Raw genomic sequence first — 20,384 nt, 5'->3', positions numbered from 1 at the left:
TTTTTAATGGAGTTTTGGAACCCATGACTTCTTTTTTTACTGAATTCTGTAAATATTCTTTAGTTCTAAATCCTTTTAACAAGTAAGTCAATTCATCTTGTTGAAAAAAAAATGTAAGAGTTTGAACAACCTCTCTTGGAGAAAATTATCTGGTTTCTGGGAGTGACTAACAAAGAACCTTCAATGGAAGAAAAAGTAGTAATTAAATTGTCCATAAAGGAGAGTGAAAATCATTGGTTTAAAAGCCATTTTTGATCCACATAACAGAAATAAGATTTTTGCTTATTTATTTACTTGTAAGTATTTATATAGAAGACATAAATACCTAATTCTATTTAAAAACCTGCTATGCAGTTTTACTACATGATACTTTGTCAGTAATAAAAATAACTTTCAAACACTTATAAAATCCTTTTGGTGTTATACAAATTAGGGAATTTTCACACTAGATTTTCTAACTGAATCAGTTTTTTTCACTGTGCTTCTAGCACTTAATACTTTCCTGTCTCACAGTCTTATTTTTTCTAATACATGGACTCTGAGGAAGCACTTCTCAAGTCCACTGTGGTCTTCTGCTGCTGTTCTTTTTTGATGACCCCACCTGCTTAAGGCAACTCACCGATGCATGAATGCTGCAGACTCATCTCCAAATATTTAATAAGATTTTGTACGTGTGTGAAAACTTCTCTTTCAGTCTGGGAATTTCCTAATGATTGTGCTGGATACCAGATTAAGAATATACTTCTTGAAGGAGGTGAAATCAATATCCACAATAATTTTGAAAATTTAGACTTTACTCATGGAAACTCTTCAGTGGCTTTTTAGCTTTTCAGTGTATCAAGATTAATTTTTGAATAGGGTATCAGAGAGGGTGGGAGCAAACTTACATTCTCTCTGATTGAGAAATATTAACTTTTTTTCCTTGCAGGCTGCTATAGCAGGAGGAACCACTATGATCATTGACTTTGCAGTCCCTCAGAAGGGCTGTTCTCTCATTGAAGCCTTTGATACATGGAGAAGTTGGGCAGACCCTAAAGTCTGTTGTGATTATGGCCTGCATGTGGCAGTTACGTGGTGGAGCAACCAGGTAAACAGAATAGCTGATTTTCAGTTCCACAAATGGGTACTGCGCCTGCTTTGAATTAGTCCTCACGTGCTAAATATAGCTTGCTGGTACTATAGTAGTATTTTTGTGAGCAAAAATTACATTTGAAATAGTCCACACCCTCCTAAAAGTATGTGTATTTTACAAAGTAAAATGAGTCTGCAGATAGTCTGTATTTTTAGATAACACCGCACAAAGTTAAAGGAAGCAGTTATGCAAGACTAAGAGCAGGCAGGCCAGAGGGGGCAAGAGGTGTTTGCATAAATTTTGCTTTCTGTTACTTGAACACTTGATAATCTAGGCTCCTGTTGAGTCTTGGTGTCCTTTTTTTCTTTAATAAGGATATACAGGAAAAATATGGTCATTAACTACATTTGTAAAGGAAGAGTTATATTCCTGGGTAACTGCAGTAATATCTCCTTAAAGTAGGACTAGAGCAAATACTTACTTGAATATGAGATTGTCTAAAAAACCTTTTTGGAATTTACATATAGGAGAATCATCCCTTTGTGAATGTTTACTGATCGCCTGAAAACTTTACTGAATAAATTAACTTTTGAGGTGCTTTGATAGCTATCTGAACCTGATCCAGCTTTTCCAAGACCACTTTGAATCCTCAGAGACAGTCCATCAGTACATAGATATATCCAGTAAATTCCATTTTTAAATATGAGTACTTCCTCTAATTTTTAACTTTTAAGATATGTAAACCAAAGCCTTCACTCTGCAAACACCCCACCATGGTATTCTGTGCACTAAGCACTAAATAAACTGATCGCAACTTTTAGCTCAAAGCAAAGACATAGAATACATTCTCCAGTGAAGTCTGAGGAATGTGCATGTGAAACAGCCTTAGTAGAGAACAGTGGAATTGTTTTGAAAAATCCAGTAAAACTAGAGAGATGTAAATCAATGAAATGTTCTGGTTTATGTTAAGAAGTTAACTCTTTTTAAAGACCAAGAGTGAAAGAAATAGAGAAGTCTGATGCTTTGTAGCTGTAAAAGACCTAGGTAAAGAAGACTGATATTTAATGCCCTTCTAACTAGCTATCATCTCCTCAGGTTTTAAAGTACTGGTTGAAAGCATGCTTTCTTTACAATGCCTTCTCTTAGTCATAGTAATTAATAAAGAAAATAAATTACATGCCTCTATGTTTGTGCCAGAGCAGACCCTTATGCCAGTTATTTATTTGTTTGATAATTCCCACTCAAGTTAGGCTCTCATCCTTCTTCTGGATAAGTCCAGAAAATTTTCTTGAGTTTTCCATCAACCTCCTACCTTTCTTGAGCAGATCCAACCAGATTATTAGAGATAAGATGAAAAACAATGTTTTAATTTTTGAAAATAATGAATCCCATGGAAATCATAATAGCCTCACAGGTACACATGGATTACTGTCACCATTGTTTTACTGGGAAGGAAGAGCTAAAGTTAGGTAATAGATATTTCTAGCTAACCAGCTGTACAAGAAACCTTTGTGCTAAAATCTACATCTTTCTTTCTTTCTTTGGGACATAGTGTTTTTTTGGGCTTCACAGAGCCTAGCAGAAGCAGGGAATCCTATCAAGGAGTGCATATAAGAAAAAAAAAACAGGCTGATATCCAGAGTTTTAGAACCATTTTGTTTGATGACAAAATATCTCGAAAGGCTGTATATTTTTTAGTCAGAGCAAAGCTCTAGGAGATAAGATCTTTTCTGTCACTCTGTTATTTGCCAGAAGCTGAAGCCTATTATGATTCAATTTTGAAAATAGATTTTGCACTAATATTCTTACTTGTGCAAGTTGGATGTATTGATTGCAATATTAGACTGGATGATGTCAACGTTAGGGCATTTATTGGAATAAAATTCTGCTTCAATATTTTTTGTAAAAAACATTCCCTTCCTGCAATTAACTAGTGCCTCCAGTATCTTCACTGCAGTGGTACTGGTTTAAATACTTTGACAATCATTTTGATACAAGAAGAATAGCATAAGTCAGTCATTAAATATGTGAATAGGGCTGTTTGGACTGAACATGTGTTTGTTGGGTGAGTAAAGGCTCTCACTCTTCGTTCTTACATTTGCTTTATAGAAAATTATTAATCAGTAAAACACGATATTGCTATTTTTTGAAAAATGCTGGCTGCCTTTCAGGTGAAGGAAGAAATGAAAAGTCTTGTTCAAAACAAAGGTGTCAACTCCTTCAAGATGTTTATGGCCTATAAAGATGTATATATGGTCAATGATGAGGAGTTATACACGGCCTTTTCCTGCTGTAAGGAACTTGGAGCAGTTGCTCAAGTCCATGCAGAGAATGGGGAGCTCATTGAACAGGTATGCATTTGACTTTTTGTCCATCAAAGTCAGGAATATAAATGGCCCCATAATCTAAGTACTTCAATAGGTATGTTAGTACCGTCACTGTACCAGGGAAAAGCATTTCTACCCTATTTTACTTCCAGGGAACTGAAGACAAACATCTTGTCCTAAAAGGTGCTTGTGGTGGGCTAACAAATTGTAACCTGGAGTCCTGGGTTTGAGGTAGATAGGGGGAAAATGCTATAATGAGAGTTATACTTGCAGTATAATATATACACCTGTAATATAATATGTATACTTGAATGACAAAGAAAGCAATAGGCAGAACCTGACTATCGGCCAAGTCAAAGGTTGAGCACTTGGCCAGGTATTTAGATGTCGTGTGTATGATGCCTAACCCTAGGTCTCTCCAGACATAGTCAGCTCATCTAACTGAAATGAATCCAGAAGTTTGGAGAAGGCTTCACTGACTGAGCACAAAAGTCTCAACATCACTTTGTGCATAGATAGCTTCACTTCACACTTGCTACTGTCATCCTAGTGCTGTGTGGAGGCACTAGGAGTATAACTACACTGGTGTTTTTGAGTTTCTTCAACTATTCTAGTCAACAGTACTTTGATTCTGTCCCAGGTCCCATAACAGAAATTAATTTATTGCTAAGTAATCTCAAATCAGCAAAGCATAAGTTCCTGGAAGGGACAAAATCTTACACCTCTTAAAATCTTGGAGCCTCAGTTAGAGGTTCGCAATGTGTATCTTTGTGGTTAGTAAGGATCTTTCCAGTTTTTTTTTCCAATGTGGAGTTAGTACGGCCATCTCACTTACTGGCTGCAGTCATTTAAGAGTAAATGTGGAGAGATGGTAGAGTTTTCAAAAGTGATTATTTATCCCTGCAAAAGAGATGAGTCTGTTCTCTGAAGTCAGTTAGGTATTTCAAGACCTGTATTTAATGAGAGATATTCCAAATTTCACATAACACAACAATAATTTATCTCAAAAAAATCATACCTGCTTTGGTTGTTGTTTTTTGTTTTGTTTTGTTTTGTTTTTTCTCAGTCTAGCTGCAGTGGCTGATTTAGGATGTATTTGGCTGTCAGCATGTTCACAACACCATGACTGTTAACTGACTCTAATTTTTTGTGTCACGATCAGGGTGCAAAGAAGTTGCTGGCAATGGGAATAACTGGCCCTGAGGGGCATGAGCTGTGTCGTCCTGAAGAAGTGGAAGCTGAAGCTACACAAAGAGCAATTACCATAGCAAATGCTGTAAACTGCCCCCTCTATGTAGTCCATGTAATGAGTAAATCTGCAGCAAGGGTGATAAGTGAAGCCCGAAGACAAGGTAAAAGTCTTAACTCTTCTATGCTTGGGCAATGGCATTGGAGGAAGGGTAATGGAAAACTAAAAATAACATCAGTGTCCTACTTGTCATAGGTGCCATAACCCTCAGAACACGGGTGAATTTCTTAGAGTGGGATGACTAAACTCTTTGTGTGTGTTTTGTGAGGCCCAAGAGAAGCTACACAGTGTGGAAGAGCAGCAAGTAGGATTGAGGCTTTCCCCTCTTCCCAGAGCAAACTTTTTCTCCTTCATACTGTACCTCCCAGGTGAAAGTGAGGGCCAGGACAGCATTATTGCATTAAAAATTGTGTGACCAGTCCAAGACAATATATACTCTGCCATTTCTTTCCCTTGAGTTATAGTCTGCAAGCCTTTGCCAGCTATTTAGATGAGAAATTCTACGACAAAGACCACACCATGTTTTTACAGACAGTGCCACAACATGAACAGAACTCCTATTCCCAGAGAACTTAGAAGTCATAGTGATGATGACTCCTTATCTGTAAGTTTATCCAGAGCAGCCTGTGAGGAGGTAGTATATGGGTGGAAGAAGCAGGGCAGAAGCCCATGATTTGGAGGGCACAAAAGTTTACGGAGTTATCTGCCCTCGTTATCTTTTTCCATCTCAGCTTGTGTTCATCCAATGTAACATGAATTGCATATAGATCCCATTTTCCTTATTTCTTGGCTTTAGGTCATGCATACACAGGGGACGTGCATTAAGATCAAAATGTGGAGTACGAGAGCTCGACAGAAGTGCAATCAAAACCAGCATGATTATCATTGTGCTAATATAGATGTATATGTTTATGTGAAATATGTATTGGTTATGACTTCTAGTAAGGTTTATCAGTAATTCACATTTATGAAATAATCTAATTGAATATTTGGATCTTTTGATACTGCCCTAAATTAGATTCCTCCACTAGATGACAGTGCTGCTAGTAATGTGGATTATATCTGTCAGGGTATAGTTTTGTGTACATTCACAGGTGCAGTGTCAACAATAACTAGAGAAGGCTGGAACAATAATTAAAATATCCTGGTTAAAAACTTCTATGCTGATAATAAATACTGTAAAATATTGTTAGGCATGTGCTGTAAGAATAGTCTGCTGTGCCAGTTTGATAAATGACCTGATATTTGTATACTTCTTCAATTTGTGTAAAAGGAAGAAATTGGTACAACTTGTGCTTATTGTGGTGCAAACTGCATTTTATGGGGATGATGCAGTAAGAATCATCAGTGCTTGCCTCTGTGCACAGCAACGTCTGACATCTCTCCATAATTAATTTCTATTTGCATGGAAGCATTACTGTTTAGAAAACAGAAATATAGGACTGATTAAGAAATTTTGAAAGATAGCCAGTGTACCACAAAGATAGTTACAGCAATTATTGTTTTTAATGAGGCTGATCTGTATAAATTCTGGCAATTAGAAATTCATTGTTAGTTTCAGTAAAAGTTACTTTCTGTTATTCAATGAAAAGTGGTAATACAAAACAAGGAGTTCCAGACAAACTAAACAAATTATCAAAGTGTTGTATGAGTGATATAAATAAACCCCAAAGATTTTCCTGAAAGATATTAAACTTTGACAGGTTAAAACCACTCTGATGTGAAAGCTGTGTAAATTCTTAAAACCAGAAGGCTCTCAGGCATTTGAGATACTCACTCTAATGCAATTCATTCATCTTTTTGATTTCTCCATTTCTTGATGCTACCTTCCTGCTATTTACAATTGTGAATTTTTTCGTCTTCCTTTCCAAGCAGTTAGCATGAAGTAGAATGTGTGGGTACATAATCATCCTTGCCCATGTCAGAGGAAGATTGATTTCTCTTCCTATTCCACCACTGACCTCAGAAGGGGAGAAACTGATTTTCAGTGAGTGTAATCTATTTTCTGGGTGACAGTGTGATGCTAGAATTGAAGCATTTATTCTCAAATTCTGTGGGATGTTGATTTTGCTAGTAAAAAATGCAAGTCAGAGCCCAATTCTTCTTTGTCCCTCATTTAGCTATACAAGGTGTAAAATAATATTAGAGCTAGAGACCGAAGACCTAATACAGTCTGATGAAGGCAGTAGCCAGAATTCTGTTGTCTTCAGTGAGCTATGACTCAGACCTTAAAGGCTAAAACCAGTCATACAGACTGTAAAGGGATACTAATTCCTATACTAGAATAAGTAAATTTTAGGTGAATCACATGAGTTACTGTCTTTCCTTCTCCCCTATGCTATAGTTCACTACCTATGTCTGCTCTGATCTCCAGCAATACCATTCACCAAAGGAAATCTCCAGATTGTAGCAGCATGTTTTTCATGTATATCATGGCAACTACAGTGTTGCTGTATATTCAGCAGGCAATCCAAGATTGCCACTTTGTGACTGTGTTAGAGAGGGACACGTTAACTGATGTCCCCATCCTGTTCGTTTTTGGGCCCTACCAGTCTGTTTGCCAAAAATAATGTTTTACCAATTCTCCACTTGCAAGGGTCAAAGACTTCAACTCTCTGTGAGAACTGTTCTTGTTCTCAGTGGGCTGTTTCTTCATCTCTGTGCAAAATGTGATCTTGAATCTTGCTAGAATAGGTAGAGGAACTGTCTGCTTCCACAGAAAGGCAGTGTCATTCCCTTGAGTGGGAAGACAAAGAGGATCATCTTCCTGCTATTGTGTAAAGTTTTCCCTCCAATGAGAAGATAAGGCTGTAGAGTGCTGGTGTCAGGCAGTGCAGCTCCCTCTCCTTGTTGGGACTACCTGATGGGAACCTACTAGGGTAAACCAATGTACCGCTGTCACCCATTCTTTTGGCCAGTAATACCTGTGAGGAAGCAAGGCTAATAAAATGTGATTTAGGGATGTATGATTGATACTGCCTCCCACTTAAAAAAAGCTTTCATTATAAGTGTACCAAAAGATATATATAGATCATGTCCCTTTGCCCATTTATCTGTGCTGTTGCTGCTAAGGAAATAAAACTTTGTAGTGCAGATCATGACTGGAGAGGAGAATCTTACTAACAAGTCATTTTTTTAACAGAAGTTTCTCCCTTTCAAGAAAGTGCATACAAAAATATGTACTCGGTCAAGTTACAAGAAGTTTGCTTAGACTTAAAAAGTTGGTACTTCCTACCATCAGTCATGGCTTAGGTCTGCTCTTAGTGAGAGGAAGGGCATGTCCATAGCTAGGGGTATACAGATTCTCAAGCTGATTCTGAGCACAGAAGTGCAACTGAAAATGCCAACTTTTTAGTTGGCTCATACAGGAAAACTCAGGTCCAGACTGTAGATAGCCTGACTGACGCAATGCTATGCCTGATTCAATAAACCCTGCCTTGCAGTTCTACTTCTTTGAAATCATAGCTGCTCAATGAGATTCTTTGCCCCATATGACCTTATCATAAGTGCTTCTGAAACTTGTACTAGAATAAGCATACCGGGACCAGTTTTTCAAGCCTGTAAATGTTAGTTGGTGTTTCTCAAGATTAGAACTCTTTTTGAGTTCTGGCAGGTGATAAAATAATTGCAACTGCATGTTCTTCTTTGTCATAAAGTAATTTATGTGAAAATAGATCTTGCCAGCCGGTTTGGGCACCTGATTAAGAAGTCTCCAAATCCACAGCTATTTCCCAGCAGCTCAGAGATGTCATAAAGACCAAAGAGCAGGACACTTTCTGCTTACTGTTCTTATTGAATGCAGGAAAACCTAACAAATGGAAGTACTTGATTTATTCCTGCATTACTCCACTTTTATGCCTATAGGCAGAAGCCAGTCAAGCTAGAAGAACCTTAATGCAGAATTTCCTGATTGCTAGTTTAACTGAAAGAGCCTTAATGCAGAATTTCCTTGTTATGTGGATTGAAGCAGATCTTAATGTTATTGTACCCTTCAGTCTGGCTATTCCCATTCAAATTTAAATGCAAGAAATAGCACAGTCAGCAGAAGTGTCCAGATGTAGTCAGTTGAGGCTGCAATATTCAGATTCAAAATCACTTGAGGAAATGGCTTACACACTTTCCCACTCATGGGAACAAGGAGAGCTGCTTAGGTCAAATTCTGACTGCAGAAATACTGCCATCAGCTGTGGTACACAAGTTAGAATCAACTCAACATATACAACTATGAGCTTGGAGACTTCATTTTTGTGTTGTGAAATATAAGGAAATTATTTATGGAAGCTAGACATTTATTCCTTTCCTACCATTTTTACTGTTATAAATTATAGCTATGATCTAATGATTCATAGTTTGGGTTTACTTTGGATAGAAGTTTCTTTAACTTCTTCAGATGCAATTTGAAAGACATATGCCACTTCCCCCTTCCCCCCAACCCTCTGCCTTTCTACTGAATTTGCTAATGAAAAATCTGTCAAAAGCCTAATATGTAAGTGTAGGGTACTGGTTATATATTCAGGACTTTTTCTGTATATATCTAGGTTTGTGGCAGCCTGCCCTTAAATACTGTGCTTGGAGTTTCCCAGGGAAGGCCAAGATCTCCCTGATTTCTGGAACCGGCTCTGAATTAAGAAAACGCTGATCTAACTTGAACCTCTTTATTCACTCAGTGGTCATATCACTTCCATGGATGGCCTCATATTCAGTGCTCTAAACTTGAAAACAATATGCAAAATCCAGTAATTAACAGCTTTAGTCATGATTTCAAGTCCAAAAACTTGTGGTCTCCCTCTGAGCCCAATTGTAAATCTATAGTATATGAAGATAGGAGGGACTAGAATCTTAACACGCTCCAAGTCAAAGAGCTAGTATGAGAAAAACACGTTCAGCATGTCAGAGCATGATAAGGTGGTTATAGAAAATTAATAATGCTAATAGGGAGTTTTGGAAAAACTTATACAATGTAGTACTTGGAGTGCATGTCCAGTACAGTAGTGTCAAACAGGTCTTGAAACCTTCTAGAAATAACTGTAGAACTATGGGTTTTAAATGGAATGAGGCCTTTTTGCAAGTCTAAAACAGAAGATTTAAGGAATGCTACTGCTACAGTGGGAAATATATTTTGAAAACTGAGCTCCTCAGCAGCTACCTAATCTAGTGTAGCAGTTATAATCCAGTATAATCCAGCTCACAGAAGTACCAGATTCTAATGTACAAAGAGAAATCTGCAATGTTTGCTTTGTTATTTTCCAACAGCACTATGTTTGTATGTCTGAAATATAGAAAGCCAGAAAATGGTCACTGTCTTACATCACCAAGCAATTACCCACTGAACCCTTGCTGGGGTAACACAGTGATAACTGTAATAAAAATTGTTTCTGGAGTGAAATCTGGGATTCATAGTGAGATACTCACTGTCTGTAGGGAACAGAGAAGGGGAAAAGCTCTTGCTGGGATCCAGCAGAGGCAAGCAGCACCAAGAAGCCTATGAGAAGATATGTGAGGTCTCAGATTGCTCTGGTTCTTTGATGACCATCAGAGTAAGGGGCATTACCACCTGTTACCTACTGAACTGCAAAGTGGCTGAACTGCCACCTCAGGGAGTGAAACATCTTTTTTCACCTCCCATCTTGTTCTGATAAGTTTCAAACCCATGTTTCCTAGGAGGAAAAAACAGTTAAAATATGATAACTCTTATCCAAAAGCCAATAACTGGTCTGGATTGGTGTCCTGTTCTGAGGAATCTAGAACATTGTGCAGCAAAGAATTAAAGATGAAAATCTGGGAGATAACTTTTTAAATTAGATTTTTTATAGTTTGTGATTTGAGAAATGTTTTTACACTTGTTAAATTTATGTCTGGTGCCATATTGTCCTTCCTGGAACAATTATAGACTGACAATCAGAAGCATCACCTTGCAAAGTCTGTATGCTGTATATATTAACTTACATTTTTGCACAGTCAGTAATTTCAGAGCACCAAACAGGTGTTACCAGGAAATATATGGATCTTGAACATAATTGATGCAACTGGCGACTGTGTTCCTTTTGAAATCTCAATCACATGCCTGGTAAAAAATATGTAAAACCCATTATAATATATCTCTCAACAATTTAATTAGAAAACTTGTCCAAGCAATATTCTTATGAAGAAATATATTGAGAAATTACCAGCAGAATATTCAGAACAGAAATGCTATATTAGCAATTGCATTATTATATCCTTCCATATGTTGGTGTTTCATTTGCAACATTAAAATTTAAATTCACGGTGGCCAAAAAGATCTGGAACAGAGAAAATAAAACTGTGGACAAAAAGATCTGGAAGAGAGAAAATAAAAGATGCTTTTTTTTTTTTTAATGTGGTTTAATGATTAAACCATTGCTTTACATTTTTCAGGAAAGGTGGTTTATGGGGAGCCTATTGCTGCTGGTCTTGGAGCTGATGGCACCAACTACTGGAATAAAGACTGGGCTCATGCTGCAGCATATGTCATGGCACCTCCACTGAGACCAGATCCATCTACTCCTGGTTTCCTCATGAACTTACTGGCCAAGTAAGCAGATGAACGAACAGTGATGGCTGATGCCTAAAAACAGAGAAAATTCTGACTGGAGTATATAATAAGAGATTGATATCCTGGAGATTTTCTAAGTACAGAATGTTATGTTATCAGGAAGGAGAAATGGGAGATGAAACCATAGATTAGAAACACATTTTATTACAGAAATTAGAAAGAGCTCAGATTTTGTTTCTCTGAACTCTTGTGGCTGTCTGTCCTCATTTGATTTTACTCAAAAAGCCTTGCCTGGCTAATACTGCAGAGAAAAACCCAACAAACAAACAAACAAAAAAACCCAACAAAAAAACCCAAACATGACCAGGGGGACACTAAGGCTGTAAGTCCATGGGAAATGTGTAAAAAGTGGGGTCACACCTGGGGGTTCTGGGTTTTGTTGTCAGCTTACCTTTTCACTTGAAATTTGTATGCTGCATAAAAACTAATCCTGCTGACTTCTGAAAGTGGATATAAGTTGTCCTCTTCATAACATTTCCTTCAGAAGGAAGTAGGAACAGAAGTATCTTTCAGATATCTGCAGTTAACAAAATGTATGGCTCGTTGGTATTTCATTACCCATAAAGCTTAACTCCACAAAAAAGCTGATTTTGACCAGAGAGTCTGTGAAGGCATGCCTGAACACTGGCTGATGGTCATGCAGACCCTTAGTAATTTCACAGGGTATATGGAGTGATACAATATAAAATTGCCCTGAGTGTGAATGGAACTAAGCCCCTTGCTCTGGGCAAAGTGGAGTGGTTCTCCATTTGTAGGACATCTTTGACTTACCAAAAGTGTTATTTCTAGTGCTTGTTTCCTTCTGAGAGTTTTCTGAAGAGGTAGCTTCTTCACAGGGGAACTGGCTGTTACTGTGCAGCTACTCTTGGAGGATGGAACTGAAAACAGCTGAAAGAGCACATTTGTATTTCCTTGCAGGATAGCTGGATCTACCCAGCCTACCCCACCTGGATGCAGTCCTGTGCAATGTGCTCTGGGCAATCCTGCTTTAACAGGGGAGTTGCACTAGATGATCTCTAGAGGGCTCTTCTAACTCTGACACTTCTGTGATTCCAAGAGATTTTCCTATGTGGCACTGTCTTTTACATGCTAGAATTGAAGCATAGTAAATTTTGTTTCTCCATAGCGATGACCTATCTGTGACAGGGACTGACAATTGCACCTTTGACATATGCCAGAAAGCTCTGGGGAAGGATGACTTCACAAAAATCCCTAATGGAGTGAATGGTGTGGAAGACAGGATGTCAGTTATATGGGAAAAAGGCGTTGTAAGTATATTAACATATCTGAACATAGAGGTAATTATTTATGCATCAAAATATAATCTTTCAGCTGTTATCAACTCTACAGTTTTATCATAGAATAACTCCTTTGTTCAAATACCACAACAAAGTCCTTACTAACTCACTTTATGGTCCTGGAAGATGAAAGAAGATTCTAAGTGCATAAAATTTAGCACTAGAGAATAATTTCTGTAATTTAGCAGCAAAGGACTGCTATTGTTTCAGCAGTAGTGCACAGTACATTTACTTGCAGCGTTTTTTTCAACAGATGAATGGAAAGGAAAATAAAATAAAATGGAAGAGGTGCCCACAGTTTTGCCTTGGTCAGTTCTGGTTTTTTTCCTCTTTGATCTCTCTCAAACTTAGCTGTTGGAGGAGCTTCCACAATGGTCGACTTCTAATTCACATTTGCAGACCAAGGAAACAATCTAGAGATAATAAATTCTTCTCTAATGTATGGCTCAGTCCTGTGATATGTTAAGATGGGCACTTAAAAGCCCCATTGACTTCAGATTCTCGGTGCAAATACAAGAATGCTCTGTGCTTCTCAGGACAATGCTCTTCAGACATTAAAATAAAATATAGATATGAAAGCAAGTGGCCAGGTTATTTGGATATGGGGTAGTAAGAGAATTATCTTGGTTGGAAAAGACCTTAAAGATCACTGAATCCAACCATCAACGTAACACTTAAAAGTTCTTAACTAAACCATATCCATAAGTGCATCATCTATATGGACATTGGGGTTGTTGACTCCAGGGATGCTGACTCCACCACTGCCCTGGCCAGCCTATTTCAATGCCTGATAACCCTTTCAGTAAAGAAATTCTTCCTAACATCCAAGCTAAGTGTTCCTTGGTGCAACTTGAGCCCCATTACCTCTTGTCCTACCACTTGTAACTTCATTAAACAGACCAATCCCCACCTCTTTACACCCTTTTCAGGTAGCTGGAGGGAGCCATAAGGTGTCCCCTCAGCCTCCTTTTCTCCAGGCTAAACAACCCCAGCACCCTCAGCCACTCCTTGTAAGATATATGATGATGAGGGAGGAGGTGAGGCAATCTGGTGAGGGGTCTGCTGCTTACTAGCTTTGACTAATACAATACTGTTAAGTCCCAGAGGCTCTAGTTCAATTTTCTAATTAAGTTGTCTTGCAGTAGTTTATAATGTACTGTGAAGCATATTTGTCACAGAAGAATTATCTACCTCACACACTTGGTAAGGATGTGGTTCAGAATTTCTCTTGTTTATCTGTATTTGGGACACAAAGCAGATTCTGCCTATATTCACTTGTGGAATAGCTCTAGTGTGAGTATTTATGGTGTAAACTGGAATATAATTTAACGTGGTTAGTATGAAAGTCAGTCATGCATATGTACATCAGTTGCTGCTTTTGAATAACATATCCTGGTAAGTGAGATATTTATTCAAAAGGTTCTTCAACCAGGAATATCCTCCCTTTTCTTATTTGTAAAATATTACATAGCTGTGAGTGTTTGTCTGGAAAGCTTCCCCCACACCATTATTTAGAAGAGCAGTGTTCACCACTTTCATTATCCTCTTCTTCTCAGATGACTGCTCATAGACCACCACACAAACATGTTTTTACGTCATTCTGATTCCTAGACTGACCTATGCAAACAACAGTCTTGGAGGCTGGATGAAATGAGTTATGTATCAGTGGACAGTTTCAAGCCATATGTATATCTATTATTATTTGCTGTTTTGTTAATGTGTCACATCAGCATGTCTGATTTTTGTACCTCTTGATCTCTACATTCACTGAACAGTATTATCCTCTGTGTTATTGCCAAAGAGATTTGCAAATCACCTTTCCTATTTTACATGTTCTGCCTTGCCTTTATCATCTTCTAGGCTCTTCTTAATACTGTCTCACCATTTTCCAAAACATAAATACTTGAGAGATGTCTCTGCAGGAAAGTGCTGTGTAGAACTGCAGATTCAAAGCCAGCGGAAAAAATTGAGTTCAGTTGGCTTGGGACCAGATACACAGAGCATGTAGCTTTAAGCTTGTCTTTTTTTCCCTTTGCTCTGGGATAAAGTAAGATAAAGTTATCGTATTCAGTGAATCTACATTACTGTATGTGCATCTGAGACAAATAGTTATTTTTATTTATTTTAATCTCATCAGTAAGGCATTTAAAAAACACATATTGATGTGGTGTTGGCAGAGCTGTCACTCACCCTGGCCTTTTCAACAACAGGAACATTTTTTTTCATTCCTTGTTTAAAAAGTAATGAGTTTGCTTTTGTGTACTCTTCTGCAGTACAGTGGAACAATGGATGAAAACAGATTTGTAGCTGTTACCAGCACAAATGCAGCAAAAATCTTTAACCTTTACCCAAAGAAGGGGAGAATTGCTGTGGGTTCTGATGCTGACATCGTAGTTTGGGATCCCAAAGCTACAAGGTATGTATGGGTAATTATTTCCTTCCATCCAGGTTCTCTACAGGAAAAAATATCTCAAAGATGCTGTAAGCAGTAAGCCTTTGGCGTGAAGTTATGGTGTTTTTCAACAGTATTTCATGTGAATTATTTATAGGTTGTCTCCTACAATAGTGTATGTAAGGAGAGATCTTTGATCTCCAGGCAAATTTAAAAAAAAATTATCCTTGATTGCTGACTAAGAAGGAAAAATAACATAATCTGTACATTATGCTACCAGGGCTTGGTATCCTAAGAATAAAAATAACCACTCTGGGATCTTAGAGTAACTCTGTTAAGTACTGGAGTATGATTAGCTTACTTACACTGCAAAAAGCAAGGAGAGGAGCCTGTGTTCCTGCAGGTGCACAGGCTTCTGTTTGAACTTACAGCTATTTCAAACATATTCATAGGTAGTCAGGATGGGTGGTGAAAGTGTGGGGTCTTGCCCTCCTAATGTCTTCTCCCTAGCTGACAGAGCAAATACAGTGGTAGAACCAGGAATTAGCTTAGTTCTAAAGCCCAAGCTATGCATGCTTATGCTTTTGTTTAAGGAGTTTCCTGATTTTGTGCATAGGATGTCTGCTAGTGTAATTTATCACACCAACAAAAGGTGTGCTGGTGTCACCCTGCATGACTTGATGCTGTGGTAGATTTTTGCTGCAAAGGTCACTTCACGGTAGAGGAAAGTTTTGAAACATAACTGAGCAAATCTGATTTTGGAAGCCAAATGTAGAAAAAACAGCCCTAGTCCTAGATTTAATTTATACAATTTTTTTTTTCTTGACCAATCTTCTGGTTTATTGAATTTTTGATAATGCAATTCTTACTGATTTCAGTGTGTTAATGGTACCAAAACCATGTCAGAGTGAGACAAAAAGCATTCTGTGTTTTAAGCTGCAAAGCTTGAGGACATGGAGGTTGCTATTCAGAAGTCCCACAAAAAACTGGCAGCACCAGCAGAAGAAGTTTCAGGAGTGTCAACGCAAATAAATATAGAGGCCTCCTCAGTACTGGGTCAGAGAGATTTTCATGTGCATTATACCTTCTGGCATGTTGAGCAAGCATATTTTGAGGTACTAGCAATGAGCTATTTCAGGACAGTGGAGCTATGAACTCTGATTTTTTTTTTAAATGAAGGATTCTTTTCTGAGTTCACTTCTGCTCTGCCTGGGGACAAATGAATCTAGAAGGACAGCAGAATTCTGACATTTTCCTGAGATGCTTTGTCAGCTGCTGTAATTATTTATCCTTTTGCCTCCCTAACATTTATTCTGCCTCCCTGAACTCTCTCCTGAGTGCTCCAATTGCTTTTTTGCCCACTACAACTGTGAAGGTGCAGATTTTCTTAAAACATTATTTTCAAATATTAAACTGTATTTTCTTAGTAAGCAAGCTGATTTTAAGTTCAGCCAATACTTTTTCCTGATCTGGTGCTGTTCCCATTGTTTATCCCTTTGGCTTTGCCTGGAACAATCCTTTCTGCAGGTACAATTTGTGAACTACATGAGTAATTATAAATAAATCTCACTAATGCTTGTCTATTCATTTCACTACAAATCCTGAAGAGGGCACAAACAGCCCAGCAGAAAAAAAGGATCTAGCTAATGGACTTCAGCAGTTTAAGATATTACACAAGGTGCAGCCTCATGTGCTTTGTTGACTCTTGGGAGCGATTTTCAGTTTCACAATGGGTTTGTTCCTCTTTTGAGCACGACTTTTTTTCTTGTTTGTAAATCTAAATCTTGTAAGAAGAAAATGCAGTTTACCAGTTCTGATTCTGTGCTGTGTTGCTGTAATCTTAAAATACTGGCTGATACTAGCCTGAAGAGTTAGATAATTGCTGATGTTTTGCTGTGAGGAACTGGTATTATCAGAATCTGTCAGAGGAAGTCTATAAGGAAGATTCTGAAGTCACCCTGAAAGGTAGTGAAGCCCTTCAAAATACAAAAGCTTCTATCCCTACAGAATCGGCTGTGTTCCCCCTCCTACATCATTGTACAATAGCAGTCTCTTGGGTGCTCTCTGGGCATTCAGGATTTTTGCTTGCTAGATTGCAAAAACCTAGTGATTCAATGTGATAGCTCTGCAAGCTGGGAGCAAGTGCAATTCCAGGTTCCACTTCCAGTAGGCTGCAACTTCATCTGAGGCTTTCCTTCCACAGGTCAGCTTCATTGACTGCCCTGTTTCTGTAGTATTTTCTGATAATTTCTGCTGAAAATGTTATATGAACTGTTACCAGATTTGCTACTGTATTTAAGGGATTTCAGATACTGTTTTTAGCAGGTCTGCATGAAAGCAAGCAGTATTTGGAAAAAAACCACACAAAATGTATAAATTAGTTAGAAACTGCATTAGAAAAGATGGGTTGTGAGTTCTGGCAGGTTAGGTCTATTTCTTAGCCTCCTTGTACTCATTGCATATTCACTAAAGGACACAAAAATACCAGTGGGGCCTTTTGGTTTATTGCAGCTATGTGCTACCAAACATCGTCTCCCAGACCTCATCACCCTCAGCATCCCATGTACAGCCTGCACACACAGGATTGTTTTGTGAGAACTTCTTGGAAAAACACATGTAGGCAGCAAATGTGTACTCACTGTACCATCTTATTTTAGTCTGTGCTTTGATCAAGAATGTTCACTGAATTCTTTCAGCTGCACACAAGTAATATAGCAGCCCCAAGCCTGTGAAACAAAAGCAACTCTGAAGACTGTTCCAGAAGGAGAGAGCAGAATAAGCAAGGAAAAGGGAATGTCACCTGTCAGCAAGTCAGTGTCCTCTACAGCTGATGCCTTTGGCTATTTGAGAACAAGCAAGAATACAAAATCTCTGGGGCTTGTTTCAGAAATGCTCAAGCAAGAAATCTAAATACTGCAGCACCAAATTCAGATGGTCGAAAGAGCTGAGCATCCCTTGTAAAGAAGAGGCTAAAGGTGTTGAAGATCTTCTAAGAGACATTCAGCTCTTGGAAGACATTAGGGCTCAATAAACTCACGGTAGCCTGTCAGAGCCTTGCAAATAAGCCCTGCATCAGGCCCCAAAGACAAGATCAAACACTTTTGGGGATAAAAAAACCCCATCCCAAATGATGTTTAACTTTCTAAGTCCAGCCACTTAATTATAACAACATGCAGTCTGGGAAGCCTTACACATCAGGTTTTTTTCCACTCACTAAATACAGCCTAAAAGTTATCTAGTTTGGCAGGTCCAGTGTGTGCCCCACGTGTGCCAGTGGAGCTGGGCTCAACCCTGAGCACAGAATCAATGGCTGCAGTTCCAAGCACACAGCCCCTGGTGTGGGGTCCCTGGTAAGCAGGGAAGGCAGGACTCCTGAACGGAAGAGGAAAGGGAGGAAAAGGACATGTTGCTCTCTGATTTACCTGCTATGACATAACTAGGGAAGACATGGTTTCTAGCCTGTTTTCAGTTTTGTTTATGCATTTTAGGGGAAACGGTCACTTCATGCAAATCAGTAAGAAGTCAGAGTGCCTCAGTCTACTGGCATATATTTCCTCAGTGTCTTTGCTTGCATATAGATATATTAATGCATAAATCTTTTACATTTGTTAGATGCAAAATCTGCAGCCTATGTCTGTCTCATTTGTAGTCAAGTCTTCAGCCTCAGACACTTAAGTGGGGACAAGTTACAGCATTTAAGCACTCTTTGCCAAGCAACTGCCTGTAATTTTTCATGACATGAAAGAGGAATAAACCAAGATGTTAGCAGATGATTAGAATAAATAATGCTACAACTGTCTTACTCTTTTGATGAAAGAACATAATTCTAAACAGCGTGTGGATAACTGCATTTAGACACAATGAGGCAAAATGAAATAATGTGGCATACAAATGTGTATGCGCAAGACAAATATGTTCTGGCATTTTCAATTGCCCCATATTCTTTTGCACAAGTGCAAGCATGTGCATGCATGAATGTACACTAATTCAACTAGAATAAGAATTTGTCTAGAAGACCTGTTATCTCAAATTAAGGGGACATGGAGAAAGAAACAATAGGTAGAAACTAAAATTCAGGAAATTCCATGTGCACATAAGGAAGAACTTATTACTGCTGTGAGGGTGATCGGACACTGTCACAGATTGCCCAAAGAGATTTTAGAGCCTCCATCTTTGGAGACACTAAAAACACAACTGAACACACTCCTAAGCAACCTCCTTTGGCTGACAGCAATCAGAGCAGAGGGCTTGGAATAGATGATCTCCAGACATGCTTTTTAACCTCAATGACTCTGTGGTTCTGTGAGCTGTAACAAAATAAGCCTCTTTGAGAGAGCATGATGTACGTTTCCCTAGTAACTTTCTGTCTCACAAAATGTCAGCTACTCTCTTTAGAGAACTAAATCTTAGAATGTTAAAAAAAAAACCCTTTCTTATTTTCTCCTTATATAACCTTGCCTTTTTCTCCCCAGTAATCATTTCCAGATCTTCTTTTGTCATTGAATAGACTCACTTGTATTTTCCTCTCTTTTTATGCTTTTCTGCAAGCTTAATTTCTCATTACTGTTTTCCTGCCCATTTTACATTTTGACAATTTTCACTTCCATCCTATGTCAGCTTGGGATACCAGACTGATGGTATTGTTGACAAATTAGTTACTTATCATAATCAGAAAAATAATTTTGTTGTCATCCTCTACCCATTGCAAAGTGATGACTTTTAGGAGGTGTGATTCAATGAAATAAAGATCTCATCTTTCAGATAAGTCAATTTGTCTTGGAGCTCCCAAACATGAACTTCCTACCTCTTCTGACATCTGTTATTTTATCCACAGATCTCCTCACTTACCATAGATTCTCAAAGGCAATGTTTATTTAAAGATATTTTTAAAGATTCTAGGAATACAGCTCTATGAATAGTTGACTGCATATATATCTTAATATAAAATAGGTTTTTGTTTTGTTTTCTTTTTAATCCATGTTACAGGTTTATAGCTAGCATTTTTGCCCATAGATTTTAAGACTTTCTTCTTCTTCTTCTCTTTTGTCCCGTCCTTTGCTTTTCTTTTTGGTAAAACTGACTCTAACAAAGTTCAACTTAATGATCATTATAAATAAATGGTAGCTCAAGACAACACAGAGGGTGAACTATTGATTTTTTTTTTCCTAGATTTTAGGAAATCAGGTTAGCAGTGTGTAGAGCTCAAAGGCATCTGAAAGTGTTGTGAAGAGGCAACTCACAAAAGCTGATAGTATCCTCAGCAACCTGGCATTTCTCATCTACCCCCAGCTCTGAAAGACTTAGAGATACTCACTGTAAGCACTGAAAGAAGTTGCTTACAGCTCAAATACTCTTACAAGATTACCAGTCCTCACAAAGGCAGACAAAATCTGGTAATTCCTCTTAGGCTAAAATAATTGCTATTTGACTTTAACTTAGTTGGACAGAAGTACTGGTTTAAAAATAGACAAT

General features: G+C 38.1%; 1 protein-coding gene across 1 annotated transcript in view; it reads left to right on the top strand.

The window, feature by feature from the left end:
- DPYS (dihydropyrimidinase) overlaps positions 1-20,384 on the top strand; it is a 29,567-nt gene that overhangs the window by 2,818 nt on the left and 6,365 nt on the right. The window contains exons 2-7 of the mRNA XM_010006468.1: positions 929-1,087; positions 3,244-3,423; positions 4,562-4,751; positions 11,045-11,201; positions 12,349-12,490; positions 14,794-14,936. Of these exons, the coding sequence (XP_010004770.1) occupies positions 929-1,087; positions 3,244-3,423; positions 4,562-4,751; positions 11,045-11,201; positions 12,349-12,490; positions 14,794-14,936 (971 nt within the window). The remainder of the gene's footprint in view (positions 1-928; positions 1,088-3,243; positions 3,424-4,561; positions 4,752-11,044; positions 11,202-12,348; positions 12,491-14,793; positions 14,937-20,384) is intronic.

Source organism: Chaetura pelagica, unplaced genomic scaffold (assembly GCF_000747805.2).
Source record: "Chaetura pelagica isolate M959 unplaced genomic scaffold, ChaPel_1.0 scaffold76, whole genome shotgun sequence".
NCBI classification, from domain to species: Eukaryota; Metazoa; Chordata; class Aves; order Apodiformes; family Apodidae; genus Chaetura; species Chaetura pelagica.
This window is presented reverse-complemented; position numbering and strand designations above follow the sequence as displayed.